The sequence below is a fragment of the Podarcis melisellensis genome (genome assembly GCF_964234715.1).
Source record: "Podarcis melisellensis genome assembly, chromosome: 13".
Taxonomy (NCBI): Eukaryota; Metazoa; Chordata; class Lepidosauria; order Squamata; family Lacertidae; genus Podarcis; species Podarcis melisellensis.
In genome coordinates this window covers 51,040,229-51,066,451 of record NC_138545.1, presented here as the reverse complement: position 1 = coordinate 51,066,451, position 26,223 = coordinate 51,040,229, and the positions used below count along the sequence as shown (strand labels likewise).

Below are 26,223 nucleotides of genomic sequence, written 5' to 3'. Positions count from 1 at the left end.
CATATAAGATAGCTGCCTTAACATCCCCCAACCAATTGTATGTACATAGTACTTCTTTAGGTAGTTTTCCTATTGGCCACTGCCTTCAGAGATGTAAGACAGCAGCATATCTCATGAAAAATATAGGTCACGTCAAGACGCTTCAAGAGAAAAATGTAAGAAGCCAAAACTAACACCCAGAAATAAAAAAAAAACCCTGGAAGAAAAGTACTGAATGTATAAAATGTGGAGGATTGTAAGTGTGGCTCCAATACAATGATACATTGCTCAAATTGTTTACAAAGGAAATATAAGCATCAAGGTTAAATCAATAATCATAATTCATATTTTATTTTGAAGAACTTTGACCTAGTATATACACACAAATGCACAGTGATTTCCTTTTGTTTCCTCTTCTCAGGGAACCACAGTTGATGCTTTCCTTAGAGTGAGGTAACCCATAACAACATCAGAAGGAAGCATCCGAATGTAGGCAAACTCCTCAATGGTACTAAATCTCAGTTTGCTCTGTGGGTCGGTGTAGTTTGCCTAAAAGAAGAGCACACACAAACATCTGAGCTGAAAATTGTGAAAACACTCACACTTTTAAAACAGGTGAAAATATGCTAGTCAACACCATAATGAATTAAAGCAAAGGTCCAACTAATCTAGCATGCTAGCCCCAGCCACTTCTCCCTCTGAAATATACATGTATACATGTTGAAAATTATAGTATAATAAGCCTTGTGATGTAATATGATAATGTTTACCAATGTAACGTAAGAACTGTAATAAATAAATAAAATTATTTATACACACACACACACACAAATCGGGGCACTATGGAAATGGTTCACTCCCGTTGTTTGCCCTAAAAAGGCATATTGTCTCCTTAATAAAATGATGGCAATATTCTTGAATACATTTTTGCAACTTTAGCAAAGCTTTTGAAATCATAATTATTTCAAGATCACAAAACACGATGTAAAGAGCAAAAGGAAATGACTGGTCACCATGGTGTTGCTCATACAGATTCCTAGCAGTTAAATAGTTCTTTATGTGGTTTAGTTGTGAAATGTTAATTTCCACCGAAAGCTAAAGAAACAAACACTGTTAACAGTGAACCCAAATAACTGCATTTCTGTGATCGCCTCTGAAAGAGAACTTTAGAGAACCATGTCAATAAATAACATATAAACAGGCAAGATATTTAATTGTATTGTGTAAGGCAGGTTACACCAACAAATGGATGGGCAGTTAGAAGAACTAGCTTACTTTCTGAATGCTCATCAGCATTCCTTTCTCACAGCTAACCTGCAGAGCTAGATTTCTGAATAAATATACTTCATCGGATTATCTAACACAGGGGTAGGCAACCTAAGGCACGGGGGCCGGATGCAGCCCAATCTCCTTCTCAATCCAGCCTGCAGAGGGTCCAGGAATCAGCGTGTTTTTACATCAGTAGAATGTGTCCTTTTCTTTAAAATGCATCTCTGGGTTATTTGTGGGGCATAGGAATTCGTTCATCCCCCCCCAAAAATATATATAGTCTGGCCCCCCCACAAGGTCTGAGGGACGGTGGACCGGCCCCCTGCTGAAAAAGGTTGCTGACCCCTGGTCTAAGAGCAACATTCAGCGAGTGCCAGCAAACCACCCTGGGTGGGTAAGCACTGGAGAACCACATGTAGGCTGCCTTGGGTTCCATGACGGAAGAAAGGTAGGATTATAAATGTAAGAAAAGAAAATAAAGATCGTTTGCCCAACAAGAACTGGTATTCAGAAGGTCTATTTCTTCTGAGTAAGGAGGTTCCATTTAGCAGCCTGAAAACCTGACACAAGACTTTAAACTTAGTACTTAGTTGTGGTCTATAAAATTCAATGAAATTGATTGGCTGTAGGCTCCAGATAGACAAAATAAGTACTTCCTCAGTATATAATTAACAATGGAATTTAGGCAGTTTTTAAAGGGGACTGGACAAATTCATGGAGGAAGATGGGTCTCTCAATGGCTATTATAGTCTTGTGTCGAGTTTTCCATCAGTGGTGTGAGAGGAGGCACATCAACCCACAATATAACTTTGTGATTTGAGTGTTATGCCCGGTGGAGTTCCTGATTCTTCCTGGAGAAACATTTAGACACTGATGGATGCCTAGAGAGATATTCCAGCAGCAATATTTTCTATTTAAAACTATCTGTCTAGATATATTTACTACAGCAATGCAAAAACTGTGTGGCCTTAACTTATCTTCAATTCATATTCTTCATCTTAGGAAATAAGACACTGAGACATCCCAGCAATAACTGCAATGGGGTTATATAAATTACGTTGGAATATATAAATTTCACTCCCAAATTATACAATAAGTTAGATAAAGTAACACTGTACTTTGATGAGAAAAAGTCTTACACTTCTGTAAGCTTAGGGTGAAGACCACAGACAGAGCTGAGCTATATATAATTATCTTTGTTGCTATAGCAACAGGGCTGGTTTGTCTTCAAAAGGAGGCAGATGTTTGAGCACTTAATTCTCCCCACCTCCAGCGTTGAATGAAATTTCTGTTGCATTAATATGACCAGGGGCTCATCTTTTAAATTTCAAGAGAAATCTAAAAAGTGCAAATGCAGCCCCTAAATGAAACTCTTGTTTTAATATGATGGCCGCAGAATGACAATATTAAAAAATGATGACATGCTGAGGCAAAAGCTAATACTTTGCATGATCCATCCCTTTCGATTTAGGAAGCCCACCGAGCCTGCCCCAACCTCAGGGGTTGGCCTATTGCAATGGACGTTGCTTTTCTAGTATGGCCCTTGAACACTATACATGGGGGCTCCCAACAGCTCCTCTACATGCCTCTGGCAGAAGGGCTACTCAACATCCTTGTTGAGAACTGCCTGTGCAGTGAAGTTCTGGAAAGTAGCAGAGCTGATGGACACCTTTATGCAAGGACCAAAAGTAACAGCTGGACATGCTGCAAATGAAGCTGCCTTAAACTGTGTCAGATGCAGGGCCGTCTTACCCATAGATGCTAGTGGTGCAGGGCACCAAGTTTTGGAGGGCGCCAGCTGAGAGTCCGTGGAACACCGAACGAGTGCGCTGAGTGCCGCTCCCGCTGAGCGTTGGCTCGGTTTTCCCCCTTTTAGCCTGTAGGCACTGAATTCTGCGGGGTGCCAGAAGGCTAAAAACTGAGGCAACACTTGGCGGGAGGGGCACACGCACCCTTGCTCACTTGGTACAGGCCCACTCGCTCGGCGTGCTCGCTCGCCCAGCAGGTTGAGGCTCAGGCATGTGCTAGCTGTCTTTGAGCTGGGCATCAGGCGCGTGGATCTCCACGGGGCCGGCTCCCCTGGCCCGCTCGCTGCCCTCGCCCACCTCTGCCATGCCACGCTGAAGCAGCACCGCGCCCAGAGCCTCCGCCTGCTGTGGCCACTGTGGCACGAAGCGGCCAGCTAAGCCAGAAGGTGCCGTGTCCAGCCCCTGCCTCTTCTCCGCTGGAGGAGCTGCCCTCCAGCTGCTGCCCGCCTCCTCCAGCCCCACAAAGTGGGCACGTCGCTGGTAGCGCTGTCCCATCCCAAGAGGCGTCCTCTACCGCTGCTGGTGTTCCCTCCCTAAAAAAAGGTCGACATATGCTTAAGACGGCCCTGGTCAGATGGGCCCCTGGTCCCTCTAGCCCAGTGCTGTCTTCTCTGCCAGCTCACCAACTTCTCAGGCTAGAGTCTTTCCCAGTTCTGCTCCTGGAGGGACCAAGCCAGAGATCCCCACATGCAGATCATGTGGTGGTGCAGGATCGCCTCCTCTGCAGGCCCCAACCGTTTCCTAATGCCGGTTTGAAAATTGCAAACAGCGTCTGGATGAAAATGTTCATTGCTTTCTCCATTTTAATGATCAAGACTCTTTACAACCCCAGCTTCAACCAGGACAAGTGAGGATGCCACTGTGAAGACAAGGAGCATCTTAGATTTTTACATTATCCCTTTTGCACCTGACATTAGGAAGTAATTGCAAAGTCGAATTTAGGGCTTCCTTTGAAGATCTCAAGCTGCTTTTTTAAAAACAACAACAACACCCACTAATCCAGTTATCTAAATGAAACAGGTGATGCTGAGAGCTCTTATTGGAGGCCAGAGGATTCTTCCACCCACAACAATATAGGCAGTGCTACAAGGTAGGTTTAGAAGGTAAAAGGAAAAACTCCCTAGAAAATTAAAGAGAGCCAAAATGGAACAAAAAGCAAACAGTCCTTTTGCTGTAGGGTGTTTTTGGTAATCTCTGTGTTACTTCATGTGGCACACATTCAGAACTCCGAGACTTAGAGGCAAAATGACAGACAGTGAGAGCTTTCTGAAGGTAAACCAGAAGTCTGCCTACCCCACAGGCTTGAATTACAGGTAGACATTTTTTACTAAATGTAATAAAATAAAGGGATTTCTTGATACCTTTATTTTATTGCATTTACTTAAAAAAAATCTACCCTGCCTTATACCCCAAAAAGATTCAAGATGGCTTTACCTATGGAAATAGTCACATATTTTTTCCTCATTTACCCATAACTCTGTTTTCCTACCTTTCTTCTGTTGTTTTTCTGTCTGCTTTTAGCTCTTAAGCTCCTTGAGGTATGGGTGTGTCCTCTCAATTTTCCATAAAGTACACAACAGCATAAAGCTACAAAACAATTATGTATGTGTCTGAACACTCGTTTCCTAAGCTTTCCACCCAAAAAGAACTGGAAAACTGAACCTCTTAGAGAGCGACTTACACACTATGTCTAAAAATGTACAATTAAAGAGTCCTAGGGAACTGCATTTTACTAAGTGCACATAATTAGCACCCGGGTGGCACTGTGGTCTAAACCACAGAGCCCAGGGCTTGCCGATCAGAAGGTTGGCAGTTCGAATCCCTGCAACAGGGTGAGCTCCCATTGCTCAGTCCCAGCTCTTGCCAACCTAGGAGTTTGAAAGCACGTCAAGTGCAAGTAGATACCGCTCCAGCGGGAAGGTAAACGGCGTTTCCGTGCGCTGCTCTGGTTTCGCTAGAAGCGGCTTAGTCATGCTGGCCACATGACCCAGCAAAACTGTCTGTGGACAAACATCGGTTCCCTCAGCCAATAAAGTCAGAAGAGTGCCGCAACTCCAGAGTCATTTGCAACTGGACTTAACTGTCAAGGGTCCTTTACCTTTTTAACCCTTAGAAAGCACTCCATGAAAGTAACTCAAATTGGTTCGTTTCTGGTAACTGTCCTTTTGAATTTCCCAGTTTCCAAACAGCCAGAAAAAAGGCATAAGGTGTGTTTACACCTGCGACAGTTTCCTTAGTGAAAAAGGACTCATCCAATTCAAGGGAGAGGCTGAGCTGTTCTCCTAGGTAGGAATTTTGGCCTGAACCTACAAAGGCAGGTCTCAAAAGGCTACCAGAGGCCCCTTCCCACTGCGTGACGTCAAAGGTGGGCAGAACCTGGTGCCTGTGGTCACCAGCTCTGAATTGGGGGGGTGTTTAAGGGAGGGATTGATCTTTATCAAGGACAAGACTGCCAGAATCGCCATGACATTGGCTGCAACTCTAAGAAATTTTGCTTGAGCTTCCTTTTTCCTCCTGCTATGCAGTCCTTTCAGGGCCGTCTTAAGTATATCCAGTGCTGTGGTGCAAAGGTCCCTCCTGCGCCCCCCCTTTCCCAGAGTTGCCGACCTTTTGAGGGGCTGGAGGAGGCAGGCAGCGGCTGGAGGGCGGCTCCTCCGGCGGGGAAGAGGCGGAGGCTCCAGCGAGGCAGGCGAGGGTGGCGAGCTGATGCTGGGAGGCGCTGTGCCCAGCCTCCACCTCTTCCCTGGCGCCCTCCAGAACTTGGCGCCTTGGTGCCCCGCGCCAATTGCCTCTATGGGTAAGACGCCCCTGAGTCCTTTCTCTTCATCATATCTTTTTAAATTGTGAGTCTAAGGGCAGGAACTGTCTTAGAAGTGATTTTTGTAAGCCATCATGAAAGCATAAAGGGCAGGATTTAAATGCTGAAAATAAATAAATAAATAAATAAATAAATAAATAAATATGAAACTATAAATTATCCCGCATTTACATGAAACTAATTATCTTCTGTAAGCCACCTGGGGGATAGGTTTTACTCTGAAAGGAACTAAATAGGAGTTAAATAAAAGATCATAGGCCCTACTGTCTTGAGGCAAATTGTTAAAAATGTGTTTTATTGTACAGCCAGAGTTTTTTCTTTAAACTTTCCACCTGCAGAGAATGCAAGTGTGTTGCAGAGAGCACCGGGGCATGTTTTAGGGTAAATAATCACTTCCTAAAAATACTAGGCAGACTGGCTGGACCTCATCTTTGTTCTGAGTGAATTGACAGTGTGTGCCATACTGCCCAGCCAATGCTGTGCTTTGGTTATACTTTGAAGAAGATTTGCAGTGACAGGTTGGTTTTTCCAAGAGGTTTGTCTGCCTTTACAATTCTCCCAATTGAGGATAACTATCCAAAAGTACTACATGGTTCCCCAGAACAGGGAGAACTTGTTACTGCTATTTAGGACCATCCCTCTGTGCAGGAGTTTGAATAAGGACAGAGTAAGACCAAAGCCAATCTAAGAAATATGAAAAGAAAAATACTTACAGGAAGTCCTGAAATATCAGAGTATTTCTTGGCTGGTTTAAAGGAAGGAGGAGCATCTATGCTGAAATCTGGAGGTGTGCCAGAAAGAGAGAAAGAAGCATTCAATTCTTTGTTTAACCTCTTTTTGGAAAGCAGTTCTTAATTTACAAATTCTTGGGCCTGAGGCCTGACTAGAATCATTCCATCAATTTGACTGGAGTCCTGTTTCCAATCCCTGAGAATCCACACCCTTAATCGAGAGAGAGGCTAGTGGCAGTGATGGCAGGACATTGTTCACATGCAGAGCACACTAGCTTTGTCAGCTTGAATGCATTTGCAGAAAGCATTATTACCCTACTAAGCCTTGGGCTTGCCGATCGGAAGGTCGGCGGTTCGAATCCCTGCGATGGGGTGAGCTCCCATTGCTCGGTCCCAACTCCTGCCAACCTAGCGGTTTGAAAGCACGTCAAGTGCAAGTAGATAAATAGGTACCGCTCCAGCGGGAAGGTAAACGGCACTTCCATGCACTGCTCTGGTTCACCAGAAGCGGCTTAGTCATGGTGGCCACATGACCGGGTAAAACTGTCTGTGGACAAACACCGGCTCCCTTGGCCAGTAAAGCAAGATGAGCGCCGCAACCCCGGAGTCGTTCGCAGTTGGACTTAACTGTCAGGGGCCCTTTACCTTTTTTTAAGCATGGAAGAGTCAGGTTGCATTGTCTAGCGAAACAATGTGGAGCACACCACTAGCAAGTACTAAACCAAATTAAATGCTGACATTACTCACATTATTGTCTTAAATAGCGGTTTCACCAATTCTGCTCAAGATGTGGCGTCACAGACTACATGGTGCCTCATTTAAAATACCCAAACAAACTTTCTCGTTCAGTCCCAGATCTAGCACATACTTATTTGTAGCTTCAAATACTTCATGGTGTTGCCTTATCTCTCCACCCACACAAACCTTTGCTCTCCAGCTCCATCACCAGTCATCCAAAGTTCTTAGGATGCAATCTTATACCTGTTAACCTGGAAATAAGCCTTGCTCCATTCTATGAGACTTCTGAGTAGAAACATATAGGACTGATCACTCAATCTCTCAAATGTCCACCTTTTCTCCCTTGCGCCTGGAACTCCCAATTACATTAATTACATTATCTTCCGCAGAAACTGCTGCGCGTGCTCACTTATGGCTTATGTGTGTGGTACGGAAGCTGTACTACCCAGGACAGGATGGGGTTGTGCAGAGTTGTTAAGGCAGCAGAGAGCATTGTTGGCTGCCCACTCACCACCTTAGAGCAGATTTATGCCACAAGGTGCCATAGGAAGGCACTGGACATAGTAAAAGATCCATTGCATCCTGGTCACTGTCTCTTCGAGCTCCTGCCATCGGGACGGAGATACAGGATGATGAAGACAAGAACGAGCTGTCTCAAGAACAGCTTCTTCTCCAGAGCGATCTCAGCCCTGAATGGGAAGCCTGGACTTTGAAAGTCATCTAATCTTCCTTGCTGTATTATACTGTATTGTTTTAATTAGTGTTTTTATAGTTGTTTTCATTTTGTGTGGAGTGCCCTACCTGGGTGGATGGAGCAGCCAAGTAATTTCATTGTCCCCGAGAGGGGGCAATGACAATAAAGATGATATTATTATTATTATTATTATTATTATTATTATTATTACATTAAGTCAGCTGTTTTTCTTCCTTCAAACCTCCATAAACCCTACCTTTTCCATTAAGAATTTGGCTTATTCCCTTACTTCTCATCTACCTAAGTGTGTGTCACTGAAACGAACATATTCTTTCACTGTTTACCCTTCTTTTTACCATTGCATCCCCTGCATCAAATTCTAGATTGTAAGAGCCTGTGAAGCAGGAATCTGTCTTTTTGTTGTTACTTAAAAAAAAAGTACACACATTTATGGTGCTAAATGACTAATACAAAATGCTAATTATAAATAGCAAGAGAGAAAGATAAAAACAAACATCCCAATTCAGCAGTAAAAAGGTAAAGGTAAAGGACCCCTGACAGTTAACTCCAGTTGTGAACGACTCTGGGGTTGCGGCGCTTATCTCGCTTTACTGGTTGAGGGAGCCGGCATTTGTCCGCAGACAGTTTTTCCGAGTCATGTGGCCAGCATTACTAAACCGCTTCTGGCGAAACCAGAGCAGCGCACAGAAACACCATTTACGTTCCTGCCGGAGCGGTCCCTATTTATCTCCTTGCACTGCCATGCTTTTGAACTGCTAGGTTGGCAGCAGCAGGGACCGAGCAATGGGAGCTCAACTCATCGTGGGGATTTGAACTGCCGACCTTCTGATCACCAAGCCCAAGAGGCTCAGTGGTTTCGACCACAGCATCACCCATGTGGGCAATTAGTTATGCACAATGACCTGTGACCTCAGATGTTGATATGCATCTTTAGTCACATTGAAAGATGCATCCAATAGGGTCAATAGGACATTCGACATAGAAGGGAAATGTATGTGCCTTTGTACCAACTATTGGTGCAGATCTCTGTTGCTAGATGAGAAGAAGAGTTTAGTCTCCAGATCTGAAAGTGGAACCTAAACGTAGGCAACTGGCTGGGAGAAATTGCTGCTATATATTGCAAATACAGGGTGTTCAAAAAGTAACCATACACCACCTATATTACATTGTCCATAAGTGTATAGTTACTTTTTGAACACCCTGTAGCTTGCAGGTTCATCAGCATTATATATGAAAAACACACCCTTTGGCATATGCCTCTCATATTATAAGACCACAAACATTGCTCAAGACTAATATAATCCAGGGTGCGTGGAGAGAGCATGCACTAATCTTTTAAATCAGATAAATCTTTAAGCGTGTACCACTTTAAGCCTGGTCAATGACCTAGAAAATTGTGTGAATGCTTAAATGAGGAGTTGGAAATTCCTAGTCACTGGAGCTGCTTAGGGAGTAATAGCAAACACTGCCACAAGCAAACACTTCTACAGGCAAAGTGCTTTAAAATATCCTCAATTTCAGCATATATTCACCACAAAGCTATTTTTTGTCTTTGTAGCTCGCTTCCTCTCAGATGATTTTAGTACAGATTTTATGGCTGAAGCATTTCCAAGTTAGCAGATCAGCTTCTTTTAATCATTATGTATGGCATGAATATCTTCTGAAAAATACTCCCGAGCAGATGTTTTTACATCCTTCAACTGTTTGCTTTCTAACCACCTTTCTAATATATGCAAATTTATTTCTGAAACCAGAGAATGCAGTAGAAATAGCATCATCAGCAGGTTGCCAGCTACAAGGCACTAGGAACACACCAGGCTAAGGCCAGCATGGTGAAAAACACTTAGTGGCACATTTATTTCTGCGCAAAGAATTAAAGTCTAATAAAGCCTTCTACTGCCACTTTCCTTTAATCCTAGTTAAGTGGCTGCAAAAAATATTAAAGGGGCTACGTTTTACACTGGGAGTTAGTGAAGATGTTACTATCCCCATGGGGAAGTGGCTACTCCCGCAGGACTAATCCTCTCCACTGCCACATCATTAGAGTAACTCACCGCATGAGTTGGGACCACTATCATGTTGTGAGTTACTCTGCAGCCATAACATCCAGTCCAGCTATAAGTCTGAGTGTGTCTGACAAAGAATAGGGTGTTACACATTTGTAAATAAAACAGATATAACAATCCAGAGGCATAGAATTACATCCAAAGTAAGACGCTAGCTCAAATAAGCTCCTGACCAAAATTGTATCAGCACTGCATGGTTTCCACCTACAGTCCTTTTTTATTGCATTTTCTTAGCACACTTCTTGGCCCATGTTCTGAACATAGATCAAGGGAAGGTGCTTTATACCAAATCCAGCTAGATAATCCTATCTCTACTGGAAGGTGCCAAAGACTGAACCCGGAACCCTCTACATCTAAGTCAGATGGTCTACAATAGAGCAACGGCTCTACTATGAGAAACACACATTTTCTTTCTTTTCTTTTCTTATGTCTATATGCTTTAGGTTACACCAAGTTAATTCGGCAGTCTTGCAAGAAATCTTAGGGTTGGCTTGGCTGTTAGCACTCTAGTCCGGTGGTGTTTCTAGGAAGTCTGGGGGTCACTGACTGCTTATCAGGGATTTCTTGAAGATTGTCTGCCATCATCGGTCTTGTAAAATGTAGTTTTCTGAGAATACCAGCCACACCATGAAATGCACAGCCTCTAGGGAATATGAGAATGTGCTTCTGAGATTCCATAGGCTCAATAATCCCTAGGCAGGTCTCCTATGAATTGAGTGTGCACCCTAGAACACAAACCAGAATATTCTGTGATTCTTCAGAGTTCCTTGGTGGAAAAATAAATGTGGAAAGAGTTCCATGATGGCAAGAAGCCTGAAAGCCAGTGCCCTACATTGATTTTTTAAAAAGTTTGCACTATCAAGGTACTGCTGACAAGTATGGGCACCAGGACACTAGAGGCTTGCCAAAATACTGCAACTGAAATGTGCATACCACCTCATTGTTAATTCAAAGAATCTCTTCACACAAAGTTGTTAGGCTGAAAACTCAAGGCGTATGGTTTGCAAAACTTAATTTCTTGAGAATATGCATTCTTAAATTAGATCAAGATTACACAATTCCCATATTCTGTTTCCTACAGCAGCCAGCCAGTTAGTTGCCTGTGGAAGTTAACTAGATAGCCATGACAATGATGTTATATTGTTATCTGTTCTTAGTATTTTGCTATTACAGCTAGTGGAGAATGGATCTATTGACAACTATGAAAGACTGATTATTTTTTTAAAAGGTGCCAATTGTGTTACCGTATATGCAGACTGAATTCACACAGGAACTCAGTAGGACTTACTTCTGAGCAGACATGCACAGGATGGCACTCTAGCACACACAGAGAAAGCAGTGGGTAGTCCCAAGTGAACCAGTGCTATTTGCATTCACATTTCTCATCCTTTGCAGGGAATTTATACCCCAGTCCCATGTCATTTCATTCATGCGCCTTTCCTTTTTATGGTGAAAAATGCCCACCTGATCTTTAATTGCATAGGTAAACTTGGCCACAATCTATCTCCTGCAGAGAAAACAACTTAGGTGTATTTTCAAGAAAGCTGTTATTTATAAATACATGGAAAGCATCTAAGGAGCTTACAGCTTGGATCATTGAGTTGCCATGGCAATGCCCTTTCTGATGCAAGGATTTGTTTCAGGTTCTTCCAGGTTCTGTTCTTCTTGCCAGCTGCAGCTCCACCAATGCCAGAGTGCTGGAATGGTTAAAAGTGGGTTTAAAAAACAAATGCACTATTAATACATTCAAAGTAGCATTTCGTTGCTGGACTCAATTGCTACTAAAATTATTTCACCCATTTAGCTGAAGTTAGGCAGAAAATGAACAACATTTCTTTAGCAGCAACCAACAGGAGGACATTTTGACCTGTACCGAAACTAGTGCGCTTGGATAAAATGAATAAAATGGAGAAATAGACTTTTAATGAGAAAAGTTTTATGGAAACGTTATTTTTCTTCAAATAAAGGAAGCCTGAGTAAAATCCTGTGGGTGGTATTCAATGCTAGTCCTACTAGATCCATTGAAGTTAACAGACATGATGACTAACTGAGGTTCAGTAATTTCAATGGATCTGAGAAGAACTTAGTTGAATACTATCCAGTGTTGTTAATGCAGCAGTGTACTATTGGAAAGAACAGTCTTGCATTTTCAGTTTTTAGACCTGGGACCTATTTCTAGGCACAACCTACAACATTGCCCCCCTCTTTTAATTTTTTTTACCATACATGTCCATCTAAAATTAATTAATGTAACTAGCAAAAACTGCAGAGTGTAGACATTGGGCTGCCTATTTCTACCACATGCCAGGGAGGCCAATGACTGAAGGGCTTCCCCAACCCCTCCCCTCCCCCTGCCTACCTATGCTTCTGCTGCTGGTGGTGCTGCACTCTCCCTGTGCCTGCCCTCCTGTGCCTGCCCTTGCAAGTGGCAGTGGCAGAGGCTGGCGGCGGCGGCAGCAGGACGAGCGGCCCGAAAGGGCTGGCTGGCTCCAGAGAGGTGCTGCCCAAAGTGGCGCTCAGCCAGCTCAGCCCAGCTCCCTTCCTCCTCTATGCAGGGTGGGGAAAAGCCAGGAGGAGGGAGGGAGGAAGCGCCATGGTGGGTGGGTGTGGGGGGGAATGGCGCCCCCCCAAAAAATGGCGGTGCAGGAAAAAAATTTAACGAACAGAATCCATACGATCCACGGTCCGTCCGTGGGCCAGATCCTGAGGGCAATTGGGCTTGATCCAGCCCGTGAGCCATAGTTTGCCGACCCCTGGGTTGGTGGGTATGGTAGAAAAGGCCTTCTTTGTTGTGGCACCCAGCCTATTCAGCTCCCTGCCTTGGAGATCCAGCTAGCCCCTCCCTGGTGGGACTCAGGTATCAAGTAAAAGCAACTTGTTTCAGCATTTATTTGCTATGACCAGCTCTTGAGTTTTTAAAATAAACAAACAAATAAATACATAAATGGAAGAAAGAAGAAAAACAGCAACCAAAAAAGGAGGAGAGAACAAGAAAAAGTAGTGTGGCAAAGGGGAGGGGGGAGAGCGTTGGGCATATACATTTAAGTGGGCCCTACATTGCAGTTTTGGGCAAAATATACAGTATGCCTCATATCTGGAAAGTTTCAAGACCAGCGTCATGGTGGATAAAATATTAAGCGTGTATAACTATATACTTACGACAAAGCTTGGAGACTTAAAAGGCAATGGTTTTATAGATGTTTCTACTGGCCCTGTACTGGGATCTGTGGTCACAGTTTTGTTTTCAGTCACTGTCTCTGCACTGGTATTCTGGGGGGGGGGGGGGGAAGATTTGTCAGGTTTGAGAAGGAAACACACAAGTTTGCAAAAATGTGACTTCACAGCTCCCCAGCCCATAACGCCCATTTACCTGCTGTAGGTTCTGCTCACAAACACTGGTCTGCTTGTTGTGACTAATCTTAACCCAATTTATGTGCGGAAATACAGAAATACATAATTTGTGGACCATCAAATTTACAGAGACAGTGCAAGTCAAGTGTTGGGGGGAAATTGAGCACAGCTAGATCGTTTCAAAATATTGAGTGAAATCCAGTGGTATCGTTCTAGAGCAATGGCGATGTCTACCAATACAAGAGGAAGATATGCAATTTTCTCTTATTCCCTCTTGTCTCTATTCCCGAAGGTCCCCCAACCCTCTGGGACAGATTTGGGAAGGGTGGCTGCAATGGGAAAGGGGAATTGACATATCCATTTCCATTTCTCCTAGTGGATGCCTCTGCTGGAGCAAAAATCATTCCACAGACAGATTGGCTGCACTGAATTCTACCAATTGTGCTTCAGAGTTCTTGAGGCTAAGGCAGAAACAATCATGGTTAATTTTTTTAAAAATTAAAAGCCTTAAGAAATTCAGGAGGTTTTACTGGAAACGAAGCAGGTGGGAAGGGCAAACTACCTGTTGCTTCAGTAGAGGTTCTCGAAGGGTGTGAGAGGAGACAATGGCAAGTGTGGCAGGAAGATTAAAGGACAACCACAGAAGGGTAGAGTTGGAAGGGACCCATAGGGTCATCTAGTCCAACCCCCTGCAATGCAGGAATCTCAGCTCAAGCATCCATGACAGATGACCTATGTGACAGCCAGCCATGCCATCCTTGCTCCCTCGTCCTGGTTTACATAGAACAGTGGTGATGCAACTGATGGACTATATGGAACTGGCGGAAATGACTGGCAGAATCCGAGACCTGGGAGAAGAACTGGTGGAGGAGGACTGGAAGAAATTTAAGGACTATCTACAAAAACATTGTAAATTGTATGAATGTTAAGAAAGATGTAAGATTTGTAATAACATGGTTCCAACAAATTAGTTATAAGGAATATAAATCTAAATGCAATTGAAAGAAAAGACAAATTTTGGATAAATAGTATGTTAAAACTAAGTTTCCAAAAGAGTGATCTAAATTCTAAAATTTGAGATTTAATATTGGAAAATTACATTACATGAATTGAAACAAGTTAATAATTTGCTGGCAAAATTTATGAGTTTGGAATGCAGGAACAAGAGTTGTGAGGAAGTCAAATGATGAGAATGAAATGTGGATATTGGAAAATATTATGTTATTATGTATGTCTTTTACTGCTTAAACAAAATTTTAATAAATATTATTATAAAAAAAATACATAGAACAATGGTGTCCAAACTTTTTTCAAAGAGGGCCAGATTTGATGAAGTGAAGGGCCACGAGAGCCGATCAAAGGGCCAACCCAAGTTGTTAACCTCTTTTTAGGATTGAAGTTTTTAAGGGTTTTTTTATGATTTTACCCCAAAGTTGTTGAGCTAGTTGAGCTTTTTTTAGGGTTGGAGTTGTTGAATTTTTTTTAGGATTGATGTTGTTGAGGTATTTTTAGGATTTTACCCCAGGAAATAAACTGCCACAGGGGCTGGATTAAACCGACCAGTGGACAGGATTAGGCCCCCAAAGCAGACTTTGGACATGCCTGACATAGAAGAATGCCTGAGGAAGGCTAGAATGTACAAGAAGATGGGGCTTCTCACAGACCTTTAATAACTGTACAGAATAAAAAAAATTGTCAGCCTTCCTGAGCCTTACATGACCAATAGCATTCGCTTGCTATGGTCTCTATCTACGCCCCGCTCTTGTGTCTTTAATGCACCCAATATACAGAATTAAGCAGGCAAAGCTTTTCCTGGCACAGAGATAGTGCAAAATAACTAGAACCTAGATGAAAGTTCTATAATTTATTCAAAATATATTAATTTGTAAATCCTTTTAAATGATGTGCCAAGTGCTTGCCAGCTATCCTTTGCCAGAACACTGGAAAGTGGAACAGGCTTACACCTTATTAATCAGCTGGACAGAATACAGTGGTGCCTCGCAAGACGAAATTAATTCGTTCCGCAAGTCTCTTCGTCTTGCGAGTTTTTCGTCTTGCGATGCACGGTTTTCCATAAGAATGCATTGAAAATCAATTAATGTGTTCCTATGGAAACCGCCTTCCCCCGACCTCTTCTGGCGGGCGGCATTTTAAAATCGCCCGGGACAGCGGAGGACTTCTCCGCTGTCCGGGGCGATTTAAAAGCCCTTGGGAAGGCAGGCAGGGGGGACAAAGGCTTTCTCGCCCCGCCGCTCGGCTTCGGGACATCGTTCCGATGCCGGGCGGCGGGGGGAGGCTTTCCCGCCCCGCCGCCGGGCTTCGGGACATCGTTCTGAAGCCGGGCGGCGGGGGGAGGCTTTCCCGCCCGGCCGCCCGGCTTCGGGACATCGTTCCGATGCCGGGCGGCGGGGGGAGGCGTTCCTGCCCCACCGCCCGGCATCGGGACGATGCCCCGAAGCCGGGCGGCTGGGGGAGGCGTTCCTGCCCCACCGCCCGGCATCGGAACGATGCCCCGAAGCCGGGCGGCTGGGGGAGGCGTTCCTGCCCCACCGCCCGGCATCGGGACGATGCCCCGAAGCCGGGCGGCGGGGGGAGGCTTTCCCGCCCGGCCGCCCGGCTTCGGGACATCGTTCCGATGCCGGGCGGCGGGGGGAGGCGTTCCTGCCCCACCGCCCGGCATCGGGACGATGCCCCGAAGCCGGGCGGCTGGGGGAGGCGTTCCTGCCCCACCGCCCGGCATCGGAACGATGCCCCGAAGCCGGGCGGCGGGGGAGGCTTTCCTGCCCCGCCGCCGGGCTTCGGGACATCGTTCCGATGCCGGGCGGCGGGGGGAGGTGTTCCTGCCCCGCCGCCCAGCATCGGAACGATGCCCCGAAGCCGGGCGGCGGGGGGAGGCTTCAAAAGCCTTCCGGGGGCTTTTAAATCGCCCCGGACAGTCCCGGGGCGATTTAAAAGCCCCCGGTTAGGCAGGCTTCAAAAGCCGTCCGGGATAGCGGGAAGCGCTTCCCTGCTATCCCGGACCGCTTTTAAAATGCTGGCGGTGGGGAGCAAAGCCTTTCGCCCCCGCCGGCCTTCCTGGACCTCTTCTGAAGTCCGGAGGGGGGGAAAAGGCTTTGCTCCCCACCGCCAGCATTTAAAAAAAGGTCCCCGAGATTTCCCTATGGGCTTTCGTCTTGCGATGCAAGCCCATAGGGAAAATCGTCTAGCGAAGCGTCGCAAAAACCGAAAAACCCTTTCGTCTTGCGGGTTTTTCGTCTTGCGAGGCATTCGTCTTGCGGGGCACCACTGTACTACCTGCACGTTTCTTCCTTAAATTTTACTTCTCTGGAAGTAAAATGGCTACTCATCCTTTTCATAATGAAACCTGAAAAGTGAGAGAAGGGCTTGAAATATTTCTATGGGGGCTAAGTCCCCACCCTGCTGTCTTCGGGTGACAACCCTAGTGAAGTCCAAGTACAGTTAGTTACTGAGAAAGACGTTTATTAAAATCAGTTTAACATTGTTTTTTGAAGAAGCTTTCCAAATAACAACAATCTAAGTCTCTGTTGCTGAAAGGGCTCTGCCATCTCAGGACCCATTTATACAATCCACAACTGAGCCAAGAACAGTCTAGCTTCACTTTGAATTTGGAATTCTGGAAAGCGACAAAGCACATTGTGTATATTCTTGTGTTAGTGGAACCAAAATTAAGAATTCCGGACTTCACAAAGCTTCTTTTGAGTCTTGGTTTTAATTAGGGCTGTATTATATAACATGGAAATGAGGAAGTGCCCATTTATCAGCTCTAGGCTCCAGAGTACACACTGGCAACCTAAATTCTCTCCCTCTCTGTGAGTCTGCCACAGCACATGTGAAATTGCTGGTCTTCAAACAAAGATATGTCCCTTAGATCAGCCTTCATGTCTGAGGAGTGCAAATAGCGAATGTAACACTATTTTTTTAACAGGAATCCAGAGGAGGATCCCGAAAATTACAGGCCAGTTTGCTTAACATCTGTTCTAGGAAAACTGGTGGTAAGTGCAAAGATAAAATATCCAAGCAGGAAGAACAAGTCTTGATGAAGCAGAGCCAGTATGGCTTCTGTAAAGGCAAGTCCTGTCACACAAACCTATTTGAATTCTGGTTACCCTAACAGACACTAGGATCTCTACAGCCATGTTACATTATGAAGCAGAATCCTGCTCAGTTTTTATTATGTTCCAGGCCTCAATAACCAAAACCTTGGCATATGTTGTTGTTGTTGTTTAGTCGTTTAGTCGTGTCCGACTCTTTGTGACCCCATGGACCGGAACACGCCAGGCCCATCTGTCTTCCACTGCCTCCCGCAGTTGGGTCAAACTTATGCTGGTAGCTTCGAGAACACTATCCAACCATCTGATCCTCTGTAGTCAACTTCTCCTTGTGCCCTCCATCTTTCCCAACATGAGGGTCTTTTCCAGGGAGTCTTCTCTTCTCATGATGTGGCCAAAGTATTGAAGCCTCAGCTTCAGGATCTGTCCTTCCAGTGAGCACTCAGGGCTGATTTCCTTAAGAATGGATAGGTTTGATCTTCTTGCAGTCCATGGGACTCTCAAGAGTCTCCTCAAATGCATCAATTCTTCGGCGAAGAGCCTTCTTTAAGGTCCAGCTCTCACTTCCATACATCACTACTGGGAAAACCATAGCTTTAACTATATGGACCTTTGTCGGCAAGGTGATATCTCTGCTTTTTAAGATGCTGTCTAGGTTTGCCATCGCCTTTCTCCCAAGGAGCAGGCGTCTTTTAATTTTGTGACTGCTGTCACCATCTGCAGTGATCATGGAGCCCAAGAAAGTAAAATCTCTCACTGCCTCCATTTCTTCCCCTAAAACCTTGGCATATACCATATTTTTCGCACCATAGGGCGCACCGGACCATAGGGCGCACCCAGTTTTTAGGGGGGGAAATCAAGAAAAAAAATATTCCCCCCCCCAGCCCCAAAGAGCAGCGTACAGGCTGCACACAACCTCTCCCTGCCAGAGGGATTGCACGCAGCTATGGAACAAGCCAAGGCAGCGAGCAGGATGGATCCCGCTCGCTGTTTTGGCTTCCCCTTTAGCCCCGTGCAGCCTCTCCTTGCCGGGAGACGCTGCGCAGGGCTAAAGAAGCCATAGCCCCGTGCAGCCTCTCCTTGCGGAGGGGTTGGGCGCAGCTATGGAAGAAGGCAAGGCAGCGAGCAGGATGGATCCCGCTCGCTGTTTTGGCTTCCCCTTTAGCCCCATGCAGCCTCTCCTTGCTGGGAAACGCTGCGCAGGGCTAAAGAATCCATAGCCCCGTGCAGCCTCTCCTTGCGGAGGGGTTGCGCGCAGCTATGGAAGAAGGCCATTTTTGGAGGGGAAAAACTGCGTCCAATAGAGCGAAAAATACGGTACTCAAAAATAATGCCAGAGTCCAAAGGGACCTACTCTCAACTTATTAAATGTGTATAAAACTGTTCACAAAGGAACACAGCCTAAGTAATCAAATTATACCCTTTAGATCACATTTTCTGAATCACAAGCTTCATTTGAGAACTTCAGCTACAAAAAATGTTTTAGCAAGTACCCTTATCCTGAATTAATTTACTTGGAAATAAATCCATTGATCTCAATAGTATTTTGAAGAAAGCATGTTTAGGATCAAAGCTAAAATCGTCTGTAAGTTTTTATTTTTTTCTTCTGTTGTATTATTTACTCGGAGCAGGCTTGCAAGAGAATGGAGAAGTATCCCAGCAATCACCATTTCCCTTTTTAATGGCAGGCAATCTAGCAAATCACAAAGCATGAGTGTTGTATGGTTCCACTCAAAATGCTTACAAGCCTGTACTGTACTGAAAGATTTTATACTGTACTGAAAGGTTTTATACGTAACAGGCCTGTGGGCCATATCCAGCCATTGTGATTATTTAGTTTGGCCCCTGGCAGCCCTACTAAATTTTAATCAAAGTATTAGAAGATTGTCCACTTTCACTCATAAAAAAGAAAAAAAATCAAGTTGTAAAAACTCCAGTATCTCACACACAATTAGAAAGAGAAGTAAACATGTTCAAAAATGCTGTTGAGAGCAACATCCAAGATTAGGACATGAACCAGGACTTTTGGGGGGGTCAGTATTCTACATTTTTAACATATATATAATTTTTATAAAATTTACAGATTTTACATTTCAAATTAAACATCTTTTATTATACTATACATCCATTGACTTCCCTCCCTCCCCTTTCAGGGTTCATTTAATTATTCACCATCCCTGCATATTTTGATATATCCATCTAATTCTATTTTCCTATCTTACATTACTTCAGTGTTTATTATACTGTTGAATTTAACTTTAATACTGCCAGCGTTTTCAACTGTGTACAATTGTTTTCAATATACTTGACAAAAAAATTCCACTCCTCTTTAAATACCTGCTCTTCTGGCTGTCTTATTCTGCTTGTTACGCCTGCTAACTACATATTCTATCATCTTGAGTTGCCAGTTTTCCTTGCTTGGGACCTCCCTCATTTTCCATTTTTGAACTAGCAAAATCTGAGCCACTGTTGTTGCATACATATTTTTTTCTGACTCCTGGGAACCTCTGTCTGAACAATTCCTAACAGAAATGCTTCTGGTTATTTGGGGAAAGTTGTTCTGAACATTTTTTTCAATCTCATTAGATATCATTTCCCAATATTTTGAAACTTTTTTGGATGCCCACCACATATGAAAAAAGTTTCCTTCTTTACATTTCCAACACAAATCCGATTCTGCATTATACATCTTATCCAATTTACTTGGAATTAAATACAATCTATGGATCATTTTCATATAGTTCTCTTTCAATATGTAGCATGCATTCTTCCAAAGTTTCTCCCAGAGGTTTTGTTCTATTTTGTACCCTATATCCATTGCCCAATTGGTCATTGACGCTTTAACCAGCTCGTCTTTTGCTTCCCATTCCAATAACAATTTATACATTTTAGACAATAGTTTTCCCTTATTCAGCAATAGCTCTTTGGTCCCAGTCTTCCACATTTTTAAAAAGTGAGCAAGCGAGAACAACTCTGATCTTCAGAGGTGGAAGCATGGGCAAGAAATCTCTGGATTATAGCTTTTGGATGTCTGAATTTATTTGCATCCAGCTTCCAGACTCCAACTCACATCTGACCCAGTCAGCATAGCTGGGAAGATGGTACTTGCAGTGAAACATCTGGAGGGCCACAGAATTCCCTTTCCTCTCAAAACACTTCTTTTTCTTCAGTGTGACATCTTAGTGCACTTATAATCTTATCTGAATAACACAAGGGGGGGGGGGACATGCTTCATTTGTTAGAGCTACGGGCTTTTCTTCCAGACTCTGGGCTGTTTCGGAGCCCCCTCTTAGTGCTGTGAAGTTGTGCCTGAGCACATGTGCTCCATAATCAGAAAAACCTCGCCTAAACCTGACCCCTTGCGAGGGGGACTGTTTGACAAAATATATTTCCAATCCCTTGACTGCTGTCTGGAGAGGAGCACCCCCTGCAAGAACCCAGACAATGACCAGTTCTGGTATGTAGATGTTGATTTGCACATTCAAAATAATGCTTTAAAATAATAGCAGTTCAAAATAGTTTGAAACTAGCTGGTCCAAGAAGGACTGTTTACTATTTTATGCATCCAACTGGACCACTTCTGACAAAGTGATGGGTAGCTTTTCTATGTTCTCTGTAGTGCATTCTGACAGCAAAGAATAACTTCATGGAGTCTTGATTAAAAGCAACAACAGTAGTGATGTGAGGTGAGAATATTCTCCGGAGAATATTCTCGGCTAGAAAATTCTCCAGAGAATATTCTCCACAAACTGTAAATTCTGTATTGTCTACACAGCTGCTTTAAATGCAGACACCTCATTAATCGAAAATATTCTTGAGAATATTCTCCAAAAGATTATTCTCAAGAATTTCACATCACTGCCTCTTAGGTTGCATCACTAAATTACTTTCAAATGGTTATCTTTTTTTAAGTTTGTGCTTTGAGAGCCAAAATACTGAAATATATGAAATACTAGTAGATTTAGTCACATCAGTGGTGGAATAAAGTTGTCTCAAGCAAGCTCTATAAACGGTGTGTGTGTGTGTGTGTACTTGAGTGCAACATTTTGAATGGCTCAAGTGTACTAACAAAGATGGTAACATTTCCATTAAACTCCTGGAGGAAACAGATGTGTCAATCTGTGACACAGGAAGCTTCACTGCACTGGCAGGGCTCTCTTGGCCTCCTCTTAAGTATATAGCTGAACTTTGGAAAACTTTTGTTTCACAGCACAACACTTGGCTGAACTTTATTTATTTATTTATTTATTTATACATACAAGTGATGTTCAGGGTTTTAGAAGGGTTATCTTAGGTCATGTTAAAGGCATACTGAAGAAAATGTTTATTACAGCAAATTTTTTACCATCCACAACCTGGAAATTCCCAAACCTCCAGCACAGCAACAGTGGTTGCATAATTATGGAGTTTTAGCTATGCACTCAACCCTGACACTAACATTGTTCAGGATTCAACAGCGAAAGCGTCCAGAGTCTTCTAGTCATTTTTGTATTGGCGGCATTGCAATTGAAACCCAAGAATGTGGTCAGCTACTTGATTCTGTTTGCCCTACTCCAAACAATGTCCATCTTGGCTAGTATAGACATTCTGGGAGAAAATGCTGGCCTCCTTTCTGCTGATCTTTATTCCACAACCTGGTGCTCTTCCAGATATTTTGGACAATCCCTGTCATCCCTGACCATTGGCCATGCTGGCTGGAGCTTATAGGAAGTTTAGTTCAAAACATCTAGAGAGGACCAGGTGCTGCAGTGGCAAAAACAACAGCAACCATGTTTCCTTAGGGAGGACATTGTTCTAGTTCAGGCTTCCTCAGACTCGGCCCTCGATGTTTTGAGACTACAATTCCCATCATCCCTGACCACTGGTCCTGCTAGCTAGGGATCATGGGAGTTGTAGGCCAAAAACATCTGGAGGGCTAAGTTTGAGGAAGCCTATTCTAGTTTGTCGGAAAGAAGCAAATGTAGAATCTTGAGAATCTGAGGCTTTTTACACTTCGGGAAAAAAAAATAAAGCCCTCCTCCTCCCCTTTTAAATCCCTAAAGCAACATAATGGGGAAAGTTCTATAATCTGTTCTTGATTGGTTCCAAGGCAGGGGTAATCCAAAGGAAAAGTAAGTAGGAAACAGTTCTTTGCAATTTGCCAGGACAGCCTTTTTCAAACTGAATATGCAACAAATCCTCTTTGGGGTAGCACAAATCCTCTTGGGGGTAAAAGACTGTTCATTTTTAGATTACATTCCTATTTATAAAGTTGTTGCTGCCTTCTTTGTTCAGAAATCTGTAACGTGCAACAACTTAATCCAGGAGCTGATAGGGAGACTACACACACATCTTTAACAGTTTCTACAAACAAGAATTGAAGCAGGTGGAGTTTATCCGATGAAATCTGGAAACAGGTGTCTGGAGGCAGTTTGGGGCTAGATGTTGGCAAACAAGCTGAAGCTTAATCCAGATAAACTGGATGTGTTCTGGGTTGGGAAAACTGCTGGTATGAATGGATATTTGTCTCTGGTTCTCGGTGGGATTGCATTCTCCCTGAGGAGATGGGTACACAATCTGGGAAGCTTCCTGGACTCAGTGTTGTCCATAGATGTGCAGGCCATATAGGTGGGCAGAAGCACTTTTTACCCATTCAGTTGCAGCTGGCAAGTCAGCCTATCTGAGGAAAACTTGTGAGACATATTTGATTAAACCCAGACTAAATTATTCTAACCTCCTTCTTAGGCAAATACACTTTCAGCCTTCAAGTGGCCCATGGTCAATTTTATTTCAGTCTGTCTTTAGCTAATTGTAACACACTGTTGTTGTTTAAAAAAATTATTGCTCCTGTTTTCAATCAGTTGGGTTGATGGGTTATTTTATTGTTTGTAACATTTTGTAAACTGCCTTGTGAGGACAGTGTCTTAAATCTTTTAAATAAAATATCATGCAAGTTCCTTCTTTTGAAGAATCATTAAATGTACTGAAACCTTTCCACCTGGTAATCTTAGGAACAAAATATACCCTGTATAGAAGATCAGAGGCACATGGATAGGGGAGCCCATTTTGTGACACTTGAACACACACAAACACACAATTTCACGAAGAAATATTTGTTTCTTGATAGGCTACTAAAAACAAAAGCCAAGGAAGAACAATACAGCAGTTGTTTTGTCATGGGTAGACTAATTTTTTTAGACTGAAGAGTTCTGGGTTCAGATTCTTACATCAGCCATGAAACTCACTTTGGGTCAGTCACTATCTCTTAGCTGAGCATATCTAACATGAAGATGCTAACTTTATTACCAGCCTTGGCGCCTACGCTTTCAACAAGTAGCTTATTTTGTAGAAATTAGTAGGCTATAATACTTCTCTCCATGCTTCATCTACTGATTTCTACAGATTCAGAATCTCTTGCATGGAATGGGCCAAGCCTTCCCCCCCCCCCCGTTCAATAAGCAATGCTATCCATGGTATTGTGATTATAACATGGCATTATTCTTGAGATCCTTAGTAGAAGAGCTGGATATGGAAGACCGGTGGCATGGAACATGAGGCTCGCCACACATTGATAATACTCAAACTGTGAGGGATGATGGGAGTTAGAGTCCAGCAAAATCTGGAGGATAACAGTCATTTTAAAATGAGCAACAAAAAACAAAAATGGCTAATTAGTTTCATTATTTCATAACTACAAATCACAATTTCCTATTTCATCTAAATATTCAGATGAAATGGAAAAAGGCATTTTGTTCCACACTGCAACCTGGAAGCTTTAAATCTTACCACAGACCTGAAAGAGTGAGAGTATGGCCCCAAATTTGCCAAGGCGTAGCTTTCTGCAACATCTGAATGTGGCCACTGTATCAGTAGTCTTTCAAGAGCTTAAGAAGAGCCTGTTGAATCAGGCCAAGGACCAGCATTCTGTTCTCACAGTGGGCAACTGTGATCATAGAAAAACTTTTCATAACAACAACAACAACAATTTAGTGGTGCCCCGCAAGATGAATGCCTCGCAAAATGAAAAACGCGTAAGACGAAAGGGTTTTTCGATTTTTGCGTCGCTTCGCAAGACGAATTTCCCTAAGGGGTTGCTTCGCAAGATGAAAACGTCTTGCGAGTTTGTTCGTTTTTTTCCTAAAGCCGCTTGAAGAGGCGCAGTTGCGACGGACCGTGCTTCGCAAGACGAAAAACATCGCAAGACGAAAAGACTCGCGGAATGAATTAATTTCGTCTTGCGAGGCACCACTGTATTATTTCTACCACGCCCATCTAGCTGGGTTTCCCCAGCCACTCTGGGCAGCTTTCAACAGAACATTAAAAACAGAATAAAACTTCAAACGTTAAAAACGTCCCTAAACAGGGCTGCCTTCAGATGTCTTCTAAAAGTCTATCTATTTTATAAACTTCTATCATGTCACCTCTTATGTTTTATTGAAACTAAAAAGTCCTGAATGTTGAAACCTGCCAGGAAAAAAGGGGAGGTATAAATAAGTAAATAAATAAATAACCTTTCCTCATATGGGAGTTGATCATTTTGGGTGCCCTTTCTGAACATTTCCCAAGTCTACAATATTCTTTTCGAGGAGAGATGACCAGAATGGTACAGACTATTACACCGTGGTTACACCATATATCTGTAGAATACCATTATAATATCAGCAGTTTCATTTTCAGTCCTTATCCTAATAATCCCTAGAATGGATTTGCCTTGTTCACAGCTGCCACCCACTCAGTTGACATCTTCACTGAAGTATCCACTATGACCTCAAGTTCTCACTCCTGGTTAGTCACCACCAGATCAGACCTCATGAGCAGATATGTGATATTAAGATTTTTGGCGCAAATGTGCACATCACGTTAGACGTGTTTACATTGAACTATATTTGCTATTTTAGTGCCCATTCCCTCAGTTTGGAGAAGTCCTTTTGGAGCTATTTACAAACTCTTTTTGTTTTAATGACCCAGAGCAATTCAGTGTCCTGAGCAAACTTGGCCACCTCATTAAAAGGTAAAGGGACCCCTGACCATTAGGTCCAGTCGTGACCGACTCTGGGGTTGCGGTGCTCATCTCACTTTACTGGCCGTGGGAGCCGGCATACAGTTTCCGGGTCATGTGGCGAGCAGGACTAAGCTGCTTCTGGCGAACCAGAGGAGCATGGAAATGCCATTTACCTTCCCGCCGGAGCGGTACCTATTTATCTACTTGCACTTTGACGTGCTTTCGAACTGCTAGGTTGGCAGGGGCAGGGACCAAGCAACGGGAGCTCACCCCATCATGGGGATTCAAACCACCGACCTTTTGATCGGCAAGTCCTAGGCTCTGTGGTTTAACCCACAGCGCCACCCGTGTCCCGGCCACCTCATTGCTTACTCCTAACTCTAGATCATTTAGAGAACTGTCCATTTATTCCTACTCTCTGCTTCCTGCTTCTTAACTAATTCCTGATACCAAAGATATCCTCTCCTCTTATTTAAAGATTGCTAGGCTCACTCAGGAGTCTTTGGTGAGGTACCTTGTTGAAAGCTTTTTGAACACCCAAGTCTGCTATGTCAACTGGATTACTTCTAATTATATATTTGTTGGCACAATCAGAGAACTCTAATAGGGCTGGGTGGCAAGACTTGCTTTTGCAGAAGCCATGCTGGCTCTGCTTCAGCAAGGCTTGTTCTTCTACATGCTTGGCTGTTTTATATTT

General features: G+C 43.6%; 1 protein-coding gene and 1 long non-coding RNA gene across 4 annotated transcripts in view; both read right to left on the bottom strand.

Moving 5' to 3' along the window:
- Positions 1-302: 302 nt before the first annotated feature.
- Positions 303-26,223, bottom strand: part of INO80C (INO80 complex subunit C) — a 28,814-nt gene continuing 2,893 nt past the window's right edge. Inside the window, exons 2-6 of one of the 3 annotated variants that reach the window (XM_081884468.1) lie at positions 13,284-13,394; positions 11,710-11,821; positions 6,588-6,655; positions 4,546-4,618; positions 303-528 (exon numbers count right to left, since the gene is read on the bottom strand). In XM_081884468.1, the coding sequence (XP_081740594.1) occupies positions 4,574-4,618; positions 6,588-6,655; positions 11,710-11,821; positions 13,284-13,394 (336 nt within the window). In that variant the 3' untranslated portion in view covers positions 303-528; positions 4,546-4,573. Of the gene's footprint in view, positions 529-4,545; positions 4,644-6,587; positions 6,656-11,709; positions 11,822-13,283; positions 13,395-26,223 lie in introns of all 3 variants that reach the window. The other 2 variants (XR_014162196.1, XM_081884467.1) reach the window with 2 other exon arrangements.
- Positions 24,774-26,223, bottom strand: part of LOC309354436 — a 2,729-nt gene continuing 1,279 nt past the window's right edge. The window contains exons 2-3 of the long non-coding RNA XR_014162297.1: positions 25,887-26,223; positions 24,774-25,524 (exon numbers count right to left, since the gene is read on the bottom strand). The exon at positions 25,887-26,223 is cut by the window's right edge and continues 48 nt beyond it. This is a non-coding gene — a long non-coding RNA (uncharacterized lncRNA). The remainder of the gene's footprint in view (positions 25,525-25,886) is intronic.